We start from the raw sequence: 21,541 nt of genomic DNA on the forward strand, positions 1-21,541 counted from the left end.
GAATTAGCAAAGACGAGACCCAAATCAGAGACGACATAGATCTCGAATTTGAATCTGACGGTTGTGTTTCCGGTGTTGCAGGATGTACACGGTGGGCTTGCACTCGGCGCTGGCGATCAAGCGTCAGCGCAAGCGTCGGGACGAGCAGCGTCGCGCCCGCGAGCGCCGTTACAGCGCCCAGAGCGGCGAGAGCGGTTTGACGTCACCGAGAGCATCGACCGGCTCGCTGGACCACCACCCCCGTCACCACCACGCGGCCCAGGTTCACCGAGCCGCGGGGGAGGGGGTGCTCGACTCGAAGGTGGTGACGTCCGTGGGCATGCTCCACATCGGTGTCGTCTTCCTGGTCCTCGGGGCCTTCCTCTTGGCCAGCGGCCTACTGCCGGGCGACATGGCCAGCTGGAGTTCGAAATCGAGCGGCGGTTGGTGGAACGAGCTAGTGGCGACGGGGATATTCGCCTCGGTGATGGGCATCTTCCTGATCGTATTGAACAAGGTGATAGCGAAGAAGGAAGAGGACGACCTGGAGGAGTACGTCCAGCGACAGCTGACAAGGTCGAGGTCCGGACACCGTTTGGAACGCGACGTCGAGACCGGCGGTCTTACCACTCGACACGCGAGGCGCGCCAAGCAGCTCAAGGCCGTCGTCTCCTCCGGCACCCTCTCCGTCGACGAGACGGAGCCCAACGTCGACGGATCGCCTCCGCGAAGCCCACCGCCCGCGTACTCGCCGCCGCCGGCATCCGCGGCCGATCCTCAACCGCAACCGGCGCATCTTCTCGAGCAGATAACCGAGGAGGATGGGAACAACGACAGGATCGAGACGTCGACGACCCCCAGCCTCAGTCCGGGCTCGCCGTGCGATACCAGAGAGCTTATACACCCTGACGCTACGTTCTGCAACCTCAATGGAAACCATCCTCAGGCTCACAGGCCGCTTTACGTTCACGTCTCGAGGATCTGAATTAATCGGATTTTACGATTGTTGTAAGGGGGGGGGGGGGGGGGGGGGGGGAGGGGGGGGGGGGGTGTGCTTGCAGGTACCCGTTATCGGGGATGGTTTTATGCGGCAGTTTTTTTGTTTTTGTTCTTCTTTTTTTTTTCTACTTCATACATACCTCGTCGATATCAATGCCTGTACTAACTACGTCGAACACTTGTCGAGTATCCTGTGTGTTTATCATTGTTGGTTATACCCACTTACTGCAGCCGTTTTCGTATTGGGTGTATATTTCTTTTTAGAGGCTGCAGTTGAGACGTTTTTGGTCGCGGGAAAAACTGGGGTTGGGATCGGTTTAAAAGGTTTTAGAAAGCTCGTTGGGGGTGATGAATAACCGTTTGAATAATCTACAACAATGCTGTTTGAGCCGATGATGGCGAATTTGATCTGAGCAAGTTTGAATAACGCAAACTGTGAAATGTATGAACAGTTTGAGAATATAGTGTTTGGAATTAGAACCTTCAAAATGAATCTACTTCGTGGCAGTTTTGATACGATTTTAATCCTTCTGGTCGTGTATCGCGCGATTCTCTGAACAAAAAACGAGAAATTTTACAATATGACATTGTTGCGAGACGGAATTGTGAACGTTGACGAACATCCGTGAGAACGTATTTACACAAATTTATTTTTATCCATTGTTATCAACCTTAGAGACGTCTGAAAGAAAAAAATATTCAGGTTATCTCTGAATATGTCGATCTACGGTCACTGATCCAATATCCTTGTACCTATAACTCCACAGTGAACAAGGTAAGCAGAGAAACATGAGAACTGATTCAAAAACACCAGTGTTCAAATAATTTTGTAACGTTATGACTAATTGCAAAACCTTTTCTCAATAATTGACATCTCAACTTGTGTTATTCGAATTTACTCAGATTCATTTTAATTACTTGTGAATACATGTCGTTTCACTCGTATCCGCTATTCATTCGTGCATTCAACGTTGCTCGAAATAATTTTTTTTTTGTACGGTTTTTCTCTCTTCGCCTAGCTTCTGATTCGAACGATTTGACAGATTCATGCTGAATGCCATACGAATGCACTTCGAATCATGAGGATTCGTTTGAGCTCGGCTGATTCGATTCGCTTTTCAATTCTCCAAGATCGTAAGTGTATCGACTCAGTTCGAAAATGGTCGACCACTTTTTATTCGGATTAAAAACCACGCAGCTGCATCTGCTCCAGCCAAAAATCGAACCTCTTTATATATGTATAACATAATAACCATGCACGTAATATTATAGTTTACATAAATAGTTGGGAATAATATTGCGAAGTTGTTAAATGAATGCGGGAAGCGATTATCGCTTCGCTGTTAACGATTAATAACGGCATTGTAAGATCCGTGGAGCTTTTCGTATATATCGTCCGATTACAGAGCTTTTAGATGATATACGAGTATATGTCGCTTCGGTCTAATTGCGAGACGATACTTTTGCTATCGCAGATGAGGAATACTCAAAGAAATTAAGAATCGAATCAAACTCTCGCCAAATATTCGGTAAAATCATCGTTGATTGTAATTTTCGTCAATATTTTTATAAATGGTCGAAATTATTAAATATACGTGTATAATTGTAATATTATAATAACGTGTGATCTCCAGCCTCGAAATTCGTTGAAAAATTTCTACGTAATTAACTTTGCACGAATTATGATCAATGTGACAAAACAAAGAAAAAACAAAAAAGAAAAAAAAAAAAAATGCGCCTTTTAAAAGCGCCAGTTTTTATTCTAGTCTGCATGAATTTTCTCGGTGTTCTTCTTAACTGAGAACAAAAAGATTCGATCCAGTCTCAAGTATGTCGTAAAATTTTTATTCAATCGCATTCCAAAAAGTCGAATGAAAATTCTCCTCGCTAATTTTACAAACGGAGAATCTGAGTTACGCAATTGATTTTTCACCAGAAATTAGTAGGTACGACACAAAAGTAATTTCTTTACATCTGTTTACGGTCAAACAAACCACTCGAGCATCAATTAGTGTTTTTTCTTCTTTTTATTTGTTGCATAAAAATTTGTGTACCAAATTGCTTTACTTTCGCGGCGGCGATATTTCGATTCGGTATTAACAAAGTTCATCACGATTGAGTGGAAGTTTTTCAAAAACAGTGATAAAAATTTCATCGGATGATTTTACGCTGCGGCGGAGCCCATGATCAAAGCGAAGCGTTGTTATAATAATTGGAAAGTAACATACGAGATTAACAATAAGATAAGAAATGAATTAGGGCTAATCCGCAGCTGCGCAACATATATATATATATATATATATGTATGTGTGTGTGTCTGTGTGTGTATACATATAAGGACCAAAATAACCAGAAGAAATAAATACGTGAATGATTAATGAAATTAATTATGCGGCGGAAGAAGCGACGAAGAAAATTATTAGGCTGATATTAATACTGGAATTGGATTTTATAATAAATGTGAATCACGTGTTGATATTGAGATTTTCAAATTGTCGCATAATTTGTTAGCTGCCATAGCTTTAAGTAATTATTATAAAGAGATTGCCAAAAACAGAGACGTAAAAATATGCTAATTATAAAAGATACTCACTACAATAATTCTATTATTGTTATTATCATTTTATACCCTTGTGCAAATCGAAGTCAGCTGTAAAAGCTTTAAAACGATATCGGAAACATCGGAAAGTATATTATACATATATTCATCATTATTATTATTGTTATACGATACGATATTCATTCATTTGATAACGACACAAATTAAGCATCGCGTGTTTATATATGTAGTGTCATAAATTTTAAGCCTTAGTGTTGTATAAACGATCTCACACGTTCACTGTTGTAATGTAGTAAAACTGCCGCGATATTAAGGGAGTGAAAAAGAAAAGACAAGAAATAAAAAAAAAAAGATAAATCAAAGAAAAAAAAAAAAAACAACAAGATTAAATTCGTCATAATGTTATTATCGTTAATAATAGCATACTTAATTTTTTCTCTACCTCAAAACTGTAAGTATCTTTCGAATTTACATGTCACGTATAAAACAAGTACCTGCGCAATTATAAGTTATATCTATATCACTTGTCGGATACGCATATTGATAATCATCGTTTTTCACTCTCGCAATTCTGTGTATAGGTGTATTAACTTGACGCGATATTTATCGAATTCTCGCTAGTCTTACAGCGAATAACGAGATTCAATAAATAGCCGCAGTTTGTAGCAAAATTTCGATACGTGCCGACATCCGGACTGGAAAATGTTGTTGAATAATTTAGATCACGCTTCGTGGCTTGGAAATCGGTTTCAAATATTCTCGTTGGTTTTTATTTTTTCCCTCTTCTTGTCACATCGCGTTGAAGATGTTTTCTAGAAATTGTCACATTCCTTGAATCGCGAAAATTAAATAAAAATTGCACCATAGTCGTTTATGAATAACTTAAAAAAGGACTCGTGTTCTCAGAGCCACGATACGATACTTTGCGGTTATAACAAAAGTTCAGGAGCATAATTCGCATCAGTAATTAACAATTGCTAAAAAAAAAGTTTATTGATAAAAAAAAAAAAAAAAAAAAACATCCGACGTTGCGATAAATTCTCTTAGAAGAGAAAACACGAGTCCTATATATATATATATATTATATACGCCTATATCGAACTGTCGATAAATAAACATACGTTAAACTTTGAACTAACTAGGCGATCGTTAGGCCTTTAATTATAGCCAGCCGGCACAATATATAATAATATAAATCTAGACGAAAACTAATTGCGAATTTAAAAAAACACTACAACCATTCCATTTTAATATCCGATTAAATAATTGATATCGAATTTCTCCAGGTATAATCGACCTAGTGTAATGATTATAATATTGAACCAACTAATTAATTTTATAATATATCTTACATGTATAGATACGTAACGTATAATATGGAGGAAAAATTAAAAAAAAAAAAAAAAAAGAAACGAAAAAAAGTATGAGATAACTGAATAATAAAGAGCAAAAAAAAAAAAAAAGAAAGACAAACCGCTGATTGTATCTAGATTATATTGTGAAGTTTTCAAAAACGCTGATATTAACTCGTATCATGTAACGGATAAATGAAATTATTACTCTATTATAACGATCACAGTTTTACAACGTATAAAAAATGTCTTGAAATATCTTTTTTAAACAGCTGAATTTACTAAGTGTAACATCAATAAAATTTGGATAGAAAAAAAAAAAAAAAAAGAAAAAGAAAAGAAAGGAAAATTCTATTTCGTAATACTCGATCTATGTATATATTATATGTAGGTATATGTACCTATAATAATCGTAATCTAAAATGTCAACACACCGAATGCCATATTTTGTCAAATGTGCTTCGAAACGCATCATATCAAAGGACCATGAAACAAATGACTTTCAATCCGGAGGGATTGAAATATACACATAAGTACCTTGATTCTGACTAATTTTTTGTTACTTATTTATTCATTTTTTTTCCATCACTCATAGTTTCGCTCAACTTCCGAAAGCGTTTTTGAGAATTTCCACGAATATTGCCAGGATCGGGCGTTAAAAAATTCTGTGATCGAAAAATTGATTCACATCAAAAGTTGAGACTAAAAGAAAAGTAGAAGAAATAGAAATAGAAGGAGAACAAAATAAAAAAAAAAAAAAAAAACAAATCTTCAAAATATTCAATCAAACTCGATATTAGAATTATACCTACCGAATCATTCAAATTGAAACATTGACGCAATGAAGATATTAATCGACGTGTAGGTATCCAACGCATTGCATTCGTGCATTATGAAGATTGTTCTAATCGTGCATAATTTAGTGTAAACATGTACCTCTGATTAACATCGTGTAACGCATTCCTCGCGACATTCCGTAATTATGCATTTTGTGTATTATACATAGACTATACAATGAACACGTTACACTTACGCATGTTGATTCATGTGCAACTGTACATTACATTGTATACTTTTACATTTCCAATAATTCTAGCTCTACCAACGCACTGTATGATATATTATACAATATTACATCGCATTCGATTATACGTCTATATGTATACGTAAACGTGTAATATCTGTATACAGTTTTAAAGTCTTTAATTGAATTGTTGTGCCTTTCACGAGCGTCGGCGAAATTACCTTTCTGTTTCGTCGATGTTGAAAGAGGAAACCAAAAAAAAAAAGAATTGAAAAAAAAAACACAACACGCTTCAGGTCCGATCGATTGGCTGTTACGAACACAACCCATTCGTTCCTTAATTTATTCACCCATCATGCACGAACCTTTTCTCTTTTCATTTTTACATAATATTTAAAAAGGTTCAAATGTGTACCTGTGCATACCTTAATTTGTAATTACAATGTCGCCGTACAGTTTACCTACTTTTTTAGTCGCTTAAAAAGGGGGTTAAAAACGGAACGCGCGAAATTCGACGTGAAGTAAATCAATTAAAGAAATAAGGTAAATTTCGTTCGTCTATTGAGATTAGAAACAACAGTTAGTTAATTATGATAGTTTATATATGCTAGCGCTGTAAGAAGCTTCCATTCGGCGTGTAAAATTTATACTCTAAACTACTCGATAGTTTTAGCGAAATTATTAACAGTTAATTTTGACTCGAACAATCCTCTCCGTCACGCACATACCCACAATTGTATAACTTTCTACAGCAGCGAAATATTCGTATACCGTGTAGAAGCTGAAAGAAAAATTCTACGATATTACTTTGCTCTCTAGTTTTCAAGCTTTCGATGTATATGTATATATGAGTCTATCAACCGTCTCTTTGAAACGTAAATTTTACCGTCGAAACTCGAGAGTGAACATTCCAAAATTTAACAAAACATCCCAAAGCTTTGTGGTTAATTTATACCGACTTAAGTAAAGCTGAAATTATTTTCCCGTTAATCGAAACCAACATTGCTTTACGAATAATGAATATTCGATTATTTGTCGAAAATTAATAAAGCGAAGTAATTTATTATCCATCAGTATCGTAGAATATTATTACTATTATTATTATTATTATTGTTATTATTATTATTATTATAGGAATAGGCTTCTCACGGAGATTTTCTATATAATATAGTAGTATATGAATACTGGTGTATTATTACACGTACGTCTCACCTGCGTACTTATACATTACTTATTATATAATATAGATGGCATTACACTCAAAGTAATAGAAAATTAATTATCTCGTAACCATTTCTTGAATTGAATTGTACGTCTGTTGTAATACCTACAATGAAAACGTTTATAAATTATTGTGTAAATTTACGAACGTCGATTCAAACTGCTAAGGTACATGTACGAAAAATTTAAGTAATGGACTATAGTTATATAAATATTCATATAATATAAATATACAATATACGTAATTATTGACTTAACGTTAAGCTTTCTAATGCCATTTCTCTACCACTTAATATATACATTTGACGCACGACTTTTTCGAGAATAAAACTTTACGAAACGCTCTAAACAAGTGTCATGATTTTCGATTTTCCTAAATACAACCGCAGAAAGATCGACAGATAAAATGATTCTCTCTGTACACGTATTAAAACACGATGACGTATCTCCGGTACTGAGAAAAAAATTCGTAAATATAACCTGACGTTCACATAATCCGTCGACGGAATTATAATTCATATTTTTTTCTCCTTTGCGGTCAATTGTTTTGTCCATTTTTATTTTTTATATTGTTAATTTAATTATCGGACACCGGTACGCTTTCTCACGAAAGTGAAATTTGCGCAGGGAAACAGGATCGGATATAATTTGGTTAAACATTGTCCTGCAGCCGCACCCTTTCCGTGGCCTAACGATGTTACCGCAACTGTAATTCCAACGAGAAATGTGTAGAGTCACATTAATTACATATTTCAAACAGAGTGTCTCGAATGTTGAAACAATTGTGATTAAAGCTGGCGATTGCGCGACGATAAATTGAATTTTACAATCCCGGATGAAAATTTCAACGATTCTAACAATCTTTAACGACGAATTATCTGCAAAGCTCGATATTTCTCGGTACGATTTTCAAAGTTCCCAACCCGATATTATTCTCTTCGATTGAACCACCGAGTGTTCCTGTCCCCAGAAACTTTATTTACACTCGATGAAATCGGGGTGGCGAACAAAGTGGACCGCCATAAACGCACTTGGTACTCCACGTGGAACCCGCGGTGTTGGGTTTCAGGTTTGAGACGTCGCGACGCCCGTCGATTTTTATTTCACGGTATTATTTCATCCACCTTATCGCAGAGCCGTTGAAACGTTCGTTTGTTCTCCACTCCGTTCGAGTGAAAGCCTACAAGAGAAGTGAGTTATCGAAAACCGATTAAACCGGGACGGTGTATTATAAGCACAAATCAAAAGCGACGGATGGGTTTAGCGGGTGGGATGCGAAACGGTGGGTAAATTCGAAGCGCAATACTACGAAATACGCAATTTGTGTTTGACTAACTTTTAATCGAAGCCGAATCGTTTCCCGAATCCGTTATCCGATAAGGTCAATAATGACCTGATAATTTGAAATCGTAAAACCTTTTCAATCTCGTTCATATCTTGTACCAAAAATCCGTTTAACATTCGTTATAACTGATACAATTGCAAATTGGTCAGGAAAGAAATCATCCAATTTCGATTTCAAACAGCGGTAATTTAAATTATCAGCCTGAATATGTATGAACGAATGAAACATATTTTTGGGCGTGGATCGAGTTCCGCGGCAGCTTGCGAAAGTTGGTAGAAAAAAATTTAGCATTGATTAAAACTGACTGACGGAAAGAGAGAAAAAGATGAAGAGAGAGCATTTCTCTTGGAAAAATATTCGCAAAAAGGATGAATCAGCTTACAGACCGAAACATCGTAACTTGGGCGAAAATACATGCGTAATATTTGCAAATAGAAACCAAGAGTCCGCTTAATTTTTCGTTGCTTTAGTTTTGAAAATTTCCGGGAATGAGCTTTCGTCTCGTGAAAAAATGGTCGAATCTTGTTTGCGTCGGGGGTTCAGTATCCTCCCTATTTGCCGAAACCAACTTGGGACTGGTGACCTCACGATATACAGAGTATTGGAAATTTAAAAGCGTGCGTATAATCCCGAGGGGTGAATTCCGACCCCAATTTCTCGAGTCAACTTTTTTCGGGTCAGGCGCAAACGAGTTTATTAATGATTCGAGTTGACCGTGGGTCATGAGATTCAAAGACAGGTCATAAATTTCTGGACATTCTTTAGGCGACGGGGGATAATGCAGATATAATGATGACCGGGAGACGATGAACCCGGGGGCATAAATAATGGGAGCAGCAATTTCTCAGAGTTTTCAGGTCGTGGGATAGGATTACATCCCTCCGGCCTGCAAGCCGACCTCGAATTATAATTAAGGTCGACCTACGATTTATATACATAAAATAGTATCCGTCCGAGTAATTACAACAAGTAAGAAAATTCGCCGTTGAGCATCTGGCGAATTTGTGGATAATTGGTGTTTACGATCGTTGTAAGCGTTTCCCTGGTGATGGAAAATGGCCTTACCGAGATATAAGTATACCGAGCGAAGACGGAGCCGAGGGCGTGTCTTTTGCATAGCTATACGTATACCTAAAGGCTGGGTGGATTGAGGAATGGGCTTAAATTAGTTGTTATTAGGACCCGGTAAACACAGACGTACGTTTTCGTGTAAACACTGCGGGCAGCAGCTAACGCAACTCTCTATAAACCTGTATCCGTAAACTTTTCCCGAGTTTAAATTTGTCTTTGAAGAAATCGAGCATCCCGAGCAGGTGCAGGCCGCTGAAATCGGGATCTGCAAAACCGCGGTTTCCAATTTATGTAGAAATTCAGCCACGCCGCGTTTTGTGTATATATACAAGATACGTATAATTCTCAGCGCCAAAGCTCCGGTTCACGAAATTTTCCGATATACTCTTTCAACCCCGTTTAAAACCCAAGTATGCCGTTACCAGCCGTCGATATAGGCATGTAACGTATATATACTCGGCCATGATACGTCATCCTGCGAAGGACAGAAGAGTGTTAAATAACACCGAGACGCGAGGTCGGACCAATCTCAAATAAATTTGGGCATCGCGGTATGACTCGACATGCTTTGCAAGAAACAGGACAATGGAGCTTGAGATAAAGCTCAACCGTTGCGAGTCGTATGTCGAAAATGATTCAGCAGCTTTTCCGATCAATAATCAGTTTCGCCGTAAAGACCGCAATTGAGTTCATTCTAACAGTGTTACAAACAATGATCAGGGAATTTTTAATTTAGTCATGGGAGGAACTGAAAATATCAACTTTCTATCAAGGGAATTAGAAATTATTTTTTGAGCTAACAAGTTTACTTTTGTTTTCGTGAAGGAAAGACACGTTTTACATTATATTTTTCTTCAATTCAAATTGAATTTGAACCGATTATAGACTTAATGAGCTGAACAATTTAGATTTTAATAACTTACTAGAAGTGGGAAAATTTCGGGAAAAACTGAGACTTGGGCCTTGGAAAATCTGTAAATTTCATGGAATTTGTTTTCCCAAAATTTTGTGGTCACCCTGGAAAATTCACAGTGCACTTCTATCTTCGAATCGATATACCCCTTTATGCAGCGGATCGTTTACGAAATTAAGACCGGGTATCAGGTAAGCGTTACTTTTTTGAAAACACACCATCGTTTAAAAATGGAATGTGGTGGAAAAGGGAGGGGCTGAGAATTTCATAGATTTACGTTTGTTATACGTGCCGCGGATACACACCAGATATAACTATCGGACTGACTCATACACTCCGGCAGTAAAATTTATTGACGGAGAACTCGCCCGCCTCACATTTGCGCAATGTTTATACGTATATGGATACCTGGCACTTGTAACAGTGCGGTAAAATCAGCGATGGGGATATCGGGTAAATATTTATGGAACATTCACCAAACATCGCGATAATATCACTCTGAGAGGCCAATGGAAAACTCGCAGTCTCTGGAGGTTGCCGGATGATTATTTTCTTCATTCAAAAATTTCGATTCTCTCTGCATTCGTTTACAATTCGTACAACCGGTTGGAGCTATACGATCCGGAAAGTAGAAAAAAAAAAGAAAAAAACAAAACAAAACAACAGTCATTTTAATATTTTCTAACTAAAACATTTGTGCAAGTGACGAAATTTCTGTTAATAATTATTTGCTTGTAGCTACATTCGAGTTTTTACTCACCTGCTGTTACTCGTGAAAATCTGGCATAGAGCTTGATGCTGATTTGGCAAGTGTCGGAAACGCGATGAGATAATTAAGGCTCAAGCATTAAACGGATGACTGGTCTTGCCTGGAGGATTACAACGAATATCACCGGTCTTGAACTTAGTTCCTCCATCAGAAGCATTGTGTTTATTACGCTTCCAACAAGGAAGGTATCCCAGATCGATCTCTCCGATTTCATTTCTTACATGTAATATGTTACAGTAGAGTAAAAACTAAGCGACACCTATTTTTTTTTTTTTTTTTTTTATCTGCCATCAAAGACTTTAAGGGGGTGAAACCACCCTCCAAAGTTTCACTTCGTTAGAATGGCCGTAAGAATCGTGTTGAAAATATGCTTTCATTCTTCAAGATAGTTCGCCTTCGCGGTTCAATCGCGAGTGGATTGATCGAATTTGCATCACTTCGCCCCGCGTGTGTGAGAAAGACGATGAATTCCCTCTCGGACAATGGATAATTCTCAGTATGGGTCGTGCATCTCATTCCAGTGCAAATGGCATAACTTGAACTCGACTCGCAAAAAACCCGAGACGCAGTGAAATTATAACCATGCAGCAGGGGATGTAGCCGGAATTGCACCGCAGCGGCGCCAGTCGCACTTAAAATTTAAACCTTGATTAAAAAGCTCGGGTGAAGTAATACACCGAGCGACAGCCTTATTTTCATTTTCACGGTTGGGGGAAGGCTGAGGTTGTTAAAAATAATAGACACCCCTTCAGTCGTTCATAATTGTGCGCGGTACAGAAAGTAATTGTTCAAAGAAAGAAGGAAATCGCGACTCATTGTCTGCGTGGAAAACTGCTAACAATAAGAGGGTAGAGCTTTTCCAACAATAAAACTCCCACCGTACATTATAGCTTCGCGATTCTGCTGCACTGGTCGATCAAAGCTCGCGTTGAAAAAGATCGACCTGCATTTTGGCCGCGGAACCTTGTGCAGCTCTGCACGGGCATGCCGGGTAGCAAAGTGACGTATCGATCCGCGGGGTCACCCGGGGTCACCAAAGTTCAGAGCCTCGGAGTTCAGCAACCCCGTGGAAAATGAATCCGTCCTCCAGCTGCACAGAGCCAAACACCTGTTATTTGTTCCTTCAATTTTTCACAGCATCTCGTCTTGTGTAATTCAACCGTGATCCCAGAATTTCAGTCCAGGGTTAAGTTTTCTAGTTCTCGTTTTAATGTTCACGATAGAACTTACAACACGCAAACTATTGTATTCACTGTGAATTCTTAAAAAACGCTTTTCGTATTTAAGATGGCGTCGTTTTTAAAATCTTCAGAAGTCGATATCTCTGACGGTTACAGTCGAACTCGAATGAAGCTTAGCAAAAATATTCTTGCCATCGGTCCGAAGCTCTCTGAATTTTTCCAAAATTTTTTATCACCGTGATCGAGAATAGCGGTCTCTTGAATTTTCGAAGTGGGAGCAGTGTGAGTAATTCTCTTGTTTTTCAGTATGATCGGGGCCATGCCAGCGGTGGCTGTCCGCCACGAGCGACGCAGACAAGAAAAGAGGCTGAAGCGTCCCAGCCAGCTGTACCTAGGTGGTCAATGGATGCCACCGCCGCCAGGTTCGCCGCCAACGCCGAGTCCCCACGGTCCCAACAGTCACCTAGAACCCTTGCCGGAGTTGTACCTATGCGGAAAGGTAGCTTACCGTTCCTCGATTCCCCCGTTCGAGCTCCATCGTGAGTCGAACGTTCAACTGATTGAAACCCTTGCAGATATCCGGTCTCCACGCAGTCGTCGTATGCCTTCTCCTCGGAGCCGTCGTCCTGGTCGTTGGTCTGGTCCAGCTGGCGCCTGGAGCGACGACGACCGATCACAGACTCGTCCTCCTCGTAGCCGGGGCGGCTCTCCTTTTACTGGGTGAGAAATTGCCCCCATTACCACAACTCCGTCACTACACCTTAGAGTCATTCGAGAGTGAGTTGAAATGCACCCGCAAATCTGAAGCACCAAATGAGTATTCCACCGCGATGACCACTAGCTCGTGAACGCGACATCTTACGGCTGTCTTGTCGCGTTAGTGGAGAGTTAAAAACGATGAATAATAATTTAACCGAGTCATCCCCGCAAGGCCGTGTCTGCCCGTGAACCTAATGCTCGTAGACAGGATCAGATCGGACGAGACACGTTTCTTCGAATCCGTGTCCTCCAATTACGCGGTAATGAAATTCTGGAGCGGGGTTGAAATTCCGAATTTGAAGGGTTCCGAAAGCGCATAATTTCGAATTACTTGGCGGCGAAACTTGAAGTAATAAAATCAAACTTTGACGAGACAACAAAGTTTCGAATAGTCGGAAACCCGACGGTTCAATGTTCCGCAATATAAGATTCCAAAAATTCAAGTTACGATAGTGCAAAATACCGAAAAATAAAGTTTCGATAGAGCAAAATTCCGAATAATAAAATATGCTCGTACTGCATAGTCTCAACGATTGGGTGTAAAAAAAATCAGAAAAACCGATCAGGATTCCGAACGTAAAAATATCGAAAATCTGAAACACGAAAAGAGCAAAGTGATGAAATTTCACCAAGCCAGAAATTCACAGAACTGAATAAATCTTGCATCACTCGAAATTTCGATGCTTCGGATCTCTAAATTTCCTCATTATCGCACTTTCGGAACTTTGACTTGTCGATGTTGTGCCCTTTCGAACCATTCGTAACTTTGACGCTTCGTCAAAGTATAATATCTGTACTCCAAATATCGCTACTAAAAAAAATTCGTAACTTGTCGCTTTCGAAACTTCTCGATTTCGGAATGTCAATCCCGCCCCGAAATACTGTCTAAAACTGCAACCAGTCTCTTTTCTTAATTTCGCCCGTATAATCCGTCCGAGCAGTTAATTAATGAGCACATAGCGTATAATACACTGGTCCTTGAAGCGACTTGTACAACGGAGTCTCGTCGCCTTTGAGCTCTATAACTCGGGTTCAAAATACGAGGGTTATAAAAAGATGAGACATGAAAACCAGAGAACGAGCGAAACGATTCTTCCGAAGAGGCAAGTCAGACGGACCGAGTCGAGTCGCGTCGAGTAGCGAGATAGGAAAAGAGACAAGGGCAATGGAATGTTAGGGAAAAGTGATTCGAATTCATCCCTCGAGCGAGTTGCTCATTATTCGTTTATTCACGTTCGTGAGTGTCGTAGTTACCGTATTTCCCGCCTCTTCTTCGCAGGCATCGCCCTGGCGGGTGTCAGATGTTACGTACTTCACTGCATGCCTTTGCCGGCCCAGCTTTCCCCAGTGGCAACCCCCGTTCCTCCAATTGTCACTGACCCGCCGGCAAGAGGCGGGACGCTGGACCTGCTGGTCGGTCATCAGAATCAAATTATTCACCAAAACACTCCGGAATTGGACGCGCTGATGCAGACGGAGAACCAGCATCACCATCACCATCATCATCACCACCACGGTAACCACAAGAAGAAGCGAAGCTCCCAGGGCTCTCACACGGAGGAAGCCTAACGGGGCTGATAACTGATCGAATTAACTCCTCTGCGGCTGATAATAATTTTTCGGTATAATCGAACGGCGGAAAGAGAACTATAGGTAAAAAAAAAACACACACACACACACATACACAAAATGGAAAATAACAAAAAAAAAAAAAAAGAAAAAAAAATACAAAACGGCAACAGAAAAAAAAAAAAAAAGAAGAAGAAGAAGAAGAAGAAAACTTACAAAGCAGAACTAAACGGGGATGTGCCTAATCGGAAATTATGCAATTAACAGAAAATATGATATATCCTGAGTTCGTAAAGTTGTTGCGCGCAACGTTAAATCCATAAGCCCGATTGCGAGTTGAGGTGAACGGCGGGTTTCTGTTACCTTCTTAAATCTTCCAGGGAACAAGATTAAGTATAGCGGGAATGAAAATTCAAATATATGTATCTAAGGAAGAACGCTCGGTCCATAATTTTTGACAGTTAACGTTAATGAAGCTAATTTGTGTAACGACGAGTCGAGTAATAGACGTACCACTAATTTCGTTGCAAAATTGGTGTACGAAAGGCGCTTAATTTCCGCAAACAACTACTTGAAACGTGTAACGTTATAATTTAGAAAGATGATTGATGGCTTATGTACGTGTTTGTTTTTCAATTATTCCCTGACACATTCGAACGAATGTGGATATAATTATGCATACGTAGGTACATACGATGAAAATCCGATATGCAATTTTACGATAATAAGAGACAAACAATAATTTGCCTTTCAAACGATGAAGTTTTATCGGTCAAACATTTCGTGAAAGTTGTACCTATACATATTATACATTAATATATAATATAATTATATATAATCCGGATTATCTGTATAATGAACTGCGATAGTCTTTTCGTTTATAAATATTTTCCTTCATTTCTATTTCTGCACATCGTCGGTTTCTTATCATCCAGGACGGAAAAAAGTAAATGTGTTCGCGGTAAGTTTCACTTTATTAGCGAACTAACTTCCGATAGTATATAATTTTATACCGCGTACATTATTTATTACAAATATATAACAAACTATTTTTTATTTTTTTGTACTCTGTAAAAATCAAAGCTAGATATTGCTTTATGAAAATCAAATTGCGAGAAATAAGGTAGTAAACAATGAATGTAGCTGATAAAATCTATTGGTTACGATGTACTAATTTTATTAAAACTAAAAGGCTTTCCGCTTCGTCGACGAATCTTCGATACTTTTTTGGTAATTCTGAATCCCGAGTGAAACAAGGATCGAGTTTCAATGCGCGTTCGTATTGTTTAAAATTTTAAAGATTTCTTGGTGCTTCGTGTTAAATTAACAATTAGAATATTGAATTATTATATAGTTGCTTTACACTTTGAACTGTTTATTATATTTTACTAAGACGTTTTTTTCTTACAACAACTTTTACAACTGTATTATACGTATATCTATATTCTTGATGGGATCTAACAGCGAACAAATCCTTGTACGTAAAAATTTGCGTCCTGTGTTAATCTTCGATTTAAAAACACCCGAGAATCTGCCGAATGAATAATCAAAATTTTCTTGAGAGAGTAATTATGTCGCGTTCGTTAATTAAATGAGGAACAATAATTAGAAAAACAGAAAAAGTTGTCACTGCAGTCAGAGTAGAATTTCAAAAGTATCACAATCAAAACCCGTGGATTATCAAACAATAAAGAGGAATCTATTGAATAAATAGTCGTGAGGCGCAGATTTTTAGAATCACGAAAAATCAACGTCTCCGGTCTATCATATGCCGGTATTGTAGAATACGATACTATCGGTAAAGTAATCAGCGCAGATTAAGTCTAAAAATGCAAAACGACAGCTTTATTTGATGTTTAATCTTAAGGGTTATACAAACTTTAACCCCTCCCCGATTATTAATATTATTATCATCATTACGATGATGTTATATAACATGATACATACATATACATTATAAATATATTCTATGTACACTGTATAGCGTATTGTAAAACTTTTTCGACCAAAGTGAAAATTGTGTTACGAATGTGTTGAGTACCCAAGTGCGAATGGACGTGTACAAGGATAAATTGTAAGTGTGCCAATATACAAATGAGATGCAAGTGTATATTATATTAATCGAACGACAAATGTTATTCGAATGTTCAGAAATAATTTTCGACAAATAACAATACTGAAAAAGGTTTGTTCGCGTCTCTTGCCTCGTACTTTTATGCAGTCTTCTTATTACATAATAATATATAATATATGCTTAGAATTTGATATTTACGATATTGTATATGTAAAGCATAATAATGCGCATAATATATTTATTATAATACCGATGAAAATCGGACATTCTTTACGCGTAAATTATGGATGTTTTCATTCGATATTTAAGACGTCGTTGAACTGTATAACGCGTCTGATTTTTTCACCATATATTTAGTTTAAAAAAAAAAAAAAGAAAAAATAAAAAAAAAAAACGCTGCAATTTTTCATCGTTACACGTATATTTTATATTCGCAATTTTCACCCCTGAAACAATAAAAGTCTCTGTAATCAGTCAGTTGCGTAAGTTTCAGTACTATTGGCATATATAATTATTTTAGAGGCGCAGCGTTCTCTTCGCTACTTCGTTTGGTTACCTTGAAGTTTGTAAATTGTGCAAAACCGAAACCTAAAATTGAAGTAAAAGCGGAAAGAAAAATGTCACTGATTGAATCACGTGAATTTTTTTGTTTCTTTGCATCATCAATTAACGGCTGATTCAATTTAATTATACTTTGCATTTAGTGCGACAAGCTTTAACGTGCAGGATCGAGTAAAAAGAAAAAATGAAGAAAAAAAAAAAAAAAACTAGGAGTATTAAAAACTGTATATATACAAAACTCGATCTCGATTTTCAAGAATATTGATAAGCTGTTATAGGCGGAAATATCAATATGACATAACATGAAATGAACAAGTATTTGAATACGATAATTAACATGGTATATAATTATATACTGTACACGATGATTATTAATTATATATATGCACTGTATAACGCACGCGCACTGTTATATCAATGTTACGTATTTATATAGGCATTCCATGTCAATTCGACCAGGTCATGACAGTCATGTCTTTTATTTAGCCAGAAATAATATTAAATTTTTTTCTCAATTCTTTTTCAGTGCAATGGGATACAAAAAATACCTGAATTTATGTTTTTACACTCTTCTAAAAAAAATTCACCACGAGCGGTGACCGTTGAAAGTCGAAAAAAAAGTACCCGATCCCTAGGAGATTTTTTTTATAGAGCGTTATTTTAAGAAAAATGTAAAAAAATTAATTTAAGTATTTTTGAGGTACTGGAAGGTCTCATAAAAATTACGAGGAAAACAAAAAAAAAAAAAAGAAAGCAAAAAAAATAATACGAGGGTCTGGATCTGACCGAGTTGGCATGGAATGCCTCATATATACCTGATAATAAGATATTACGATAAGGCAATGCGAGGCAGTCGCAAATAATTCTGTACAACCGTATATTTGATTTCGGGTGTAATGAAAATAATCGCACAAGCTATTTGAGAGAAGGGCCAAAATGATGAATATTAGAGAGGAAAAGAAAAACGAACTTTTTTCGTTTCAAAAATTGAAAATTTCACAAGAGCAAATCAAGCATTGTCGCATCAACGATAAAATCGCATATACGTGTATCTATACGACATAGGTGATAATTATATGATTCTGAAGCATCCCGTACCGATAATTATGTGCACGATCATATGTATACTAAAAAAAAATACATATATATATACATACATACATACATATATACATGTATACATACTCGTATATTAAGGTACTTATCGCAGAATCTTTTTTCAAACCGAATCTCTCGATAAACCTATAACGAGGTAAGGAAGGTATCATAGCGAAATACCGTTATACAAAACGAAACGTGTATTAAAAAACATTTATGTACCTAACAATCGATATATAACGCGATGCATTATGGAGAAGCAACTGTGCCCTGAGAGCTTGCGTGTCAAAATCACACCTATATACATGAAAACAAACGTCAACTTGTCGTCACATGAAGTACGAAAGAATTTTAATATGCAATAATAATAATAATAATAATAATAATAATAATTAGCTCCGAATTATTCGAATTTGCTTAGACATTTCATTTTTTCTTTTTATCTTTTCATCACATCAACTTTCAAACAAATTTATCTACGCATTGAATCTTACGAATACAGAGCCTTATTAACGTTTGTTTGTTTGATTTTTTTTTTTTTCTCTTTCTCGTACTTTTTTTTGTGTAAACGTATACAACTCCTTGATATAAACTGGTGCTGAGAATTGTTGTTGAATCGCGACGCGCAAGTTCCGCATACTTGACTACCGCTGGGGTCCACTTATATTTATTAATATTTCCTATACACCTAACCTGAAAACATTTCACAACAAAAAAACCATGAAAAAAAATACACACACGGATATATATATATACACATAAACACAGGCACACACATACTCGTAAAATATCTATAACATAGCTCTATACAAGATGTTTATCGATATATATATATATATATATATATATATATATATACATATATATATATATTAAGAATTTAAGGATTTTAAATTCATAAATATATTTACACATTATACATAACTATAATATTATATCTTATGAGCTTTTCCTTTCACGTATATACATTATATTATATACGCATATACATATATATTTATTTATTCCTGTGTAATGAAAAAATGCTTTTTTTACACCGAATTATAAAAAAAAAATCCAACATTTAAAATGAAATAAAAAGTTGAATATAAAGTTATCGTGAAGAAAAAGGAAGAGAAAAGAAATGCGAAGATCTTGAATATGTTCAAATTCCTAGTACATGTACAATGTTCATGTATGTATGGGGTAGTCCAAATGAACGTGAACGAATATACATTTTCTAATTTTTTCGACTTTTTTCATCTGCCGTTTAGTAGTAGGTATTTCAGATCTTCCCTAATTGGAAAACTGTGCATTGAGGAAAAGGTTGTGAACAGGAAAAATTGTGTCATTCTCTGAATTGTTCGAAAGTTGTTTAGTATTTTCTGGAAATTGTAAGCCATCGTTTCCAACAAAAAAAAAAAAAAACTCTCAAAAACTACGTTCACAAGAAATTTAAAACTGTTTGTGTATTTTCTCGAATGAAACCTGGATTGAAGAAAAGTTGCGACCGAGTGTTACAATCCGATAACGTGCACATTGATGTGCAAAGGGAATCTTAGCTTCAAAATCAAAACTTCGAAAAAAAAAAATCGATTTCTGAGATATTTTTGTCGAAAACGATGCATTTACGTTTTCCTGAAAATTCTGTCAAAATTATTTTCCAGCAATTCCGAAAAAAAAACACATATTTTCCCCCAAATGCACAGTTTTCGAGTTACGGAAGATCGGATCTAAAACATCTAAACGGCAGTTGAAAAATATTTGAAAAAATTATAAGATGTATATTTGGTGGAGTAAAAGTAGGAAATAAATCAGCACCCAATTCGGTGGTGTTCAAAATCAAACCTTGTTCTCGTTCGTTTGGACTACCCCATATATAAATATATATATATATTTACGTTCAATATTTATAGCTTACGTTATATTAAAAATTTCCCTCGGTAGACGAAATGAACTCGAACACCGATCTCATTGTCGTGTTCGAAATACTGAATTATTGATCTTGTTAATCTTTTCTTTTTAATCTTGTATAATATTTAGAGGCAGATAGGAAGAAAATTATTTAAAGCATGAATGGCAGTTTTGACAAACGTGAAGTTTTTCAAACCGCGAAATTTTGTTCAGTATTTAAAGTATTCGAAATGTTTAAAATAAAAATAATTAAATGAATAAATGAGTTACGTAATAATGACGGAAGATAAATATATAAAATGATATAAAAAATATACATAATATATTATACATAAGTAAATGAATTAATAAATTTAAAAAGAAAACCACGTTCTGACCACACATTCTTCTAATTATATGTCATTACTGCGGTTTTAACTTGATAACTGTTTATAGCCAATTAAGAGAGAATGTGTATAAAAAAATTTTAACAAAGACTTTTAGTTTTCCGTTATTTTGGCGGCCGTTATTTTGGCTGTGGAAAATTTCTTCGTTCCCAATCTCAAAATATAATGAAGATGTTAAAAAAAAAAAAACATTTGTGCAGTAAAGTTTGAAGGCGCTCGGATAATTTCAACCCGTGCCACCAAGTGATTGAAATTTTAAATAAAAAATACATATATTTTTTTGATACGAATGCTCAATTATTTCTTACACACATAATATCGATGAAAAAAATTTGTTTCTCAGCACATTCTTTGGAAGTACTATGAGTTAAGAAATGCAATTTTTGTTAATTATTCGAGCTATGATTTTTCTGCTTACAAACATTACACGTGTAATGAAGATCGGTGTTTTCAATTTTTCAAATTTTTTGATCATCGCTCAAAAAATCTGCAAACATTGTATTTCATACCTCATGATATACCCAAAGAATGAGATGTGCTATAAATTTTTTTCATGGATATTATATGTGTAAGAAATATTTGAGTATGAGTATCGAAAAAATACACGTATTTTTCAATTGAAGTTTAATATTATCCAAACGCCTATAAACTCTAAACACATTTTTTTCCACGCTTTGATTATATTTTCGGTGTGGGTATGAAAAAAATTTTACCAAGGCCGAAATATCGGCCGCTCTAATATACCTATACATATATATACATAATCTAAAAATAATAAATGATAATG

General features: G+C 36.5%; 2 protein-coding genes and 1 long non-coding RNA gene across 3 annotated transcripts in view; 2 read left to right on the forward strand and 1 right to left on the reverse strand.

The window, feature by feature from the left end:
* Positions 1 to 6,211, forward strand: part of LOC107219096 — a 35,767-nt gene extending 29,556 nt beyond the window's left edge. Inside the window, exons 2-3 of the mRNA XM_015657183.2 lie at positions 82 to 999; positions 1,031 to 6,211. Of these exons, the coding sequence (XP_015512669.1) occupies positions 83 to 964 (882 nt within the window). The 5' untranslated portion in view covers position 82 and the 3' untranslated portion in view covers positions 965 to 999; positions 1,031 to 6,211. The remainder of the gene's footprint in view (positions 1 to 81; positions 1,000 to 1,030) is intronic.
* A 4,787-nt stretch (positions 6,212 to 10,998) lies between these two features.
* Positions 10,999 to 11,334, reverse strand: LOC124294726. Its single transcript, XR_006904656.1, has 2 exons — positions 11,225 to 11,334; positions 10,999 to 11,076 (listed from the first exon to the last, which is right to left on the reverse strand). It is a non-coding gene; the product is annotated as an uncharacterized LOC124294726 (long non-coding RNA).
* Positions 11,332 to 18,212, forward strand: LOC107219092. Its single transcript, XM_015657178.2, has 4 exons — positions 11,332 to 11,418; positions 12,721 to 12,913; positions 12,990 to 13,134; positions 14,453 to 18,212. The coding sequence occupies exons 2-4, from the start codon at positions 12,722 to 12,724 to the stop codon at positions 14,740 to 14,742; spliced, it is 627 nt and encodes a 208-aa protein (XP_015512664.1). The 5' UTR covers positions 11,332 to 11,418; position 12,721; the 3' UTR covers positions 14,743 to 18,212.
* The last annotated feature ends 3,329 nt before the right edge of the window (positions 18,213 to 21,541 follow it).

Source organism: Neodiprion lecontei, chromosome 5 (genome assembly GCF_021901455.1).
Source record: "Neodiprion lecontei isolate iyNeoLeco1 chromosome 5, iyNeoLeco1.1, whole genome shotgun sequence".
In the NCBI taxonomy this organism is placed as follows: Eukaryota; Metazoa; Arthropoda; class Insecta; order Hymenoptera; family Diprionidae; genus Neodiprion; species Neodiprion lecontei.

What these genes read in the sequence shown, in the direction of transcription:
- LOC107219092 (XM_015657178.2), top strand. Translation starts at nt 12,722, where the DNA reads ATGATCGGGGCCATGCCAGCGGTGGCTGTCCGCCACGAGCGACGCAGA. An exon ending in AGTTGTACCTATGCGGAAAG is followed by an intron (nt 12,914 to 12,989) that starts GTAGCTTACCGT and finishes AAACCCTTGCAG; the next exon opens with ATATCCGGTCTCCACGCAGT. An exon ending in GGCGGCTCTCCTTTTACTGG is followed by an intron (nt 13,135 to 14,452) that starts GTGAGAAATTGC and finishes TCTTCTTCGCAG; the next exon opens with GCATCGCCCTGGCGGGTGTC.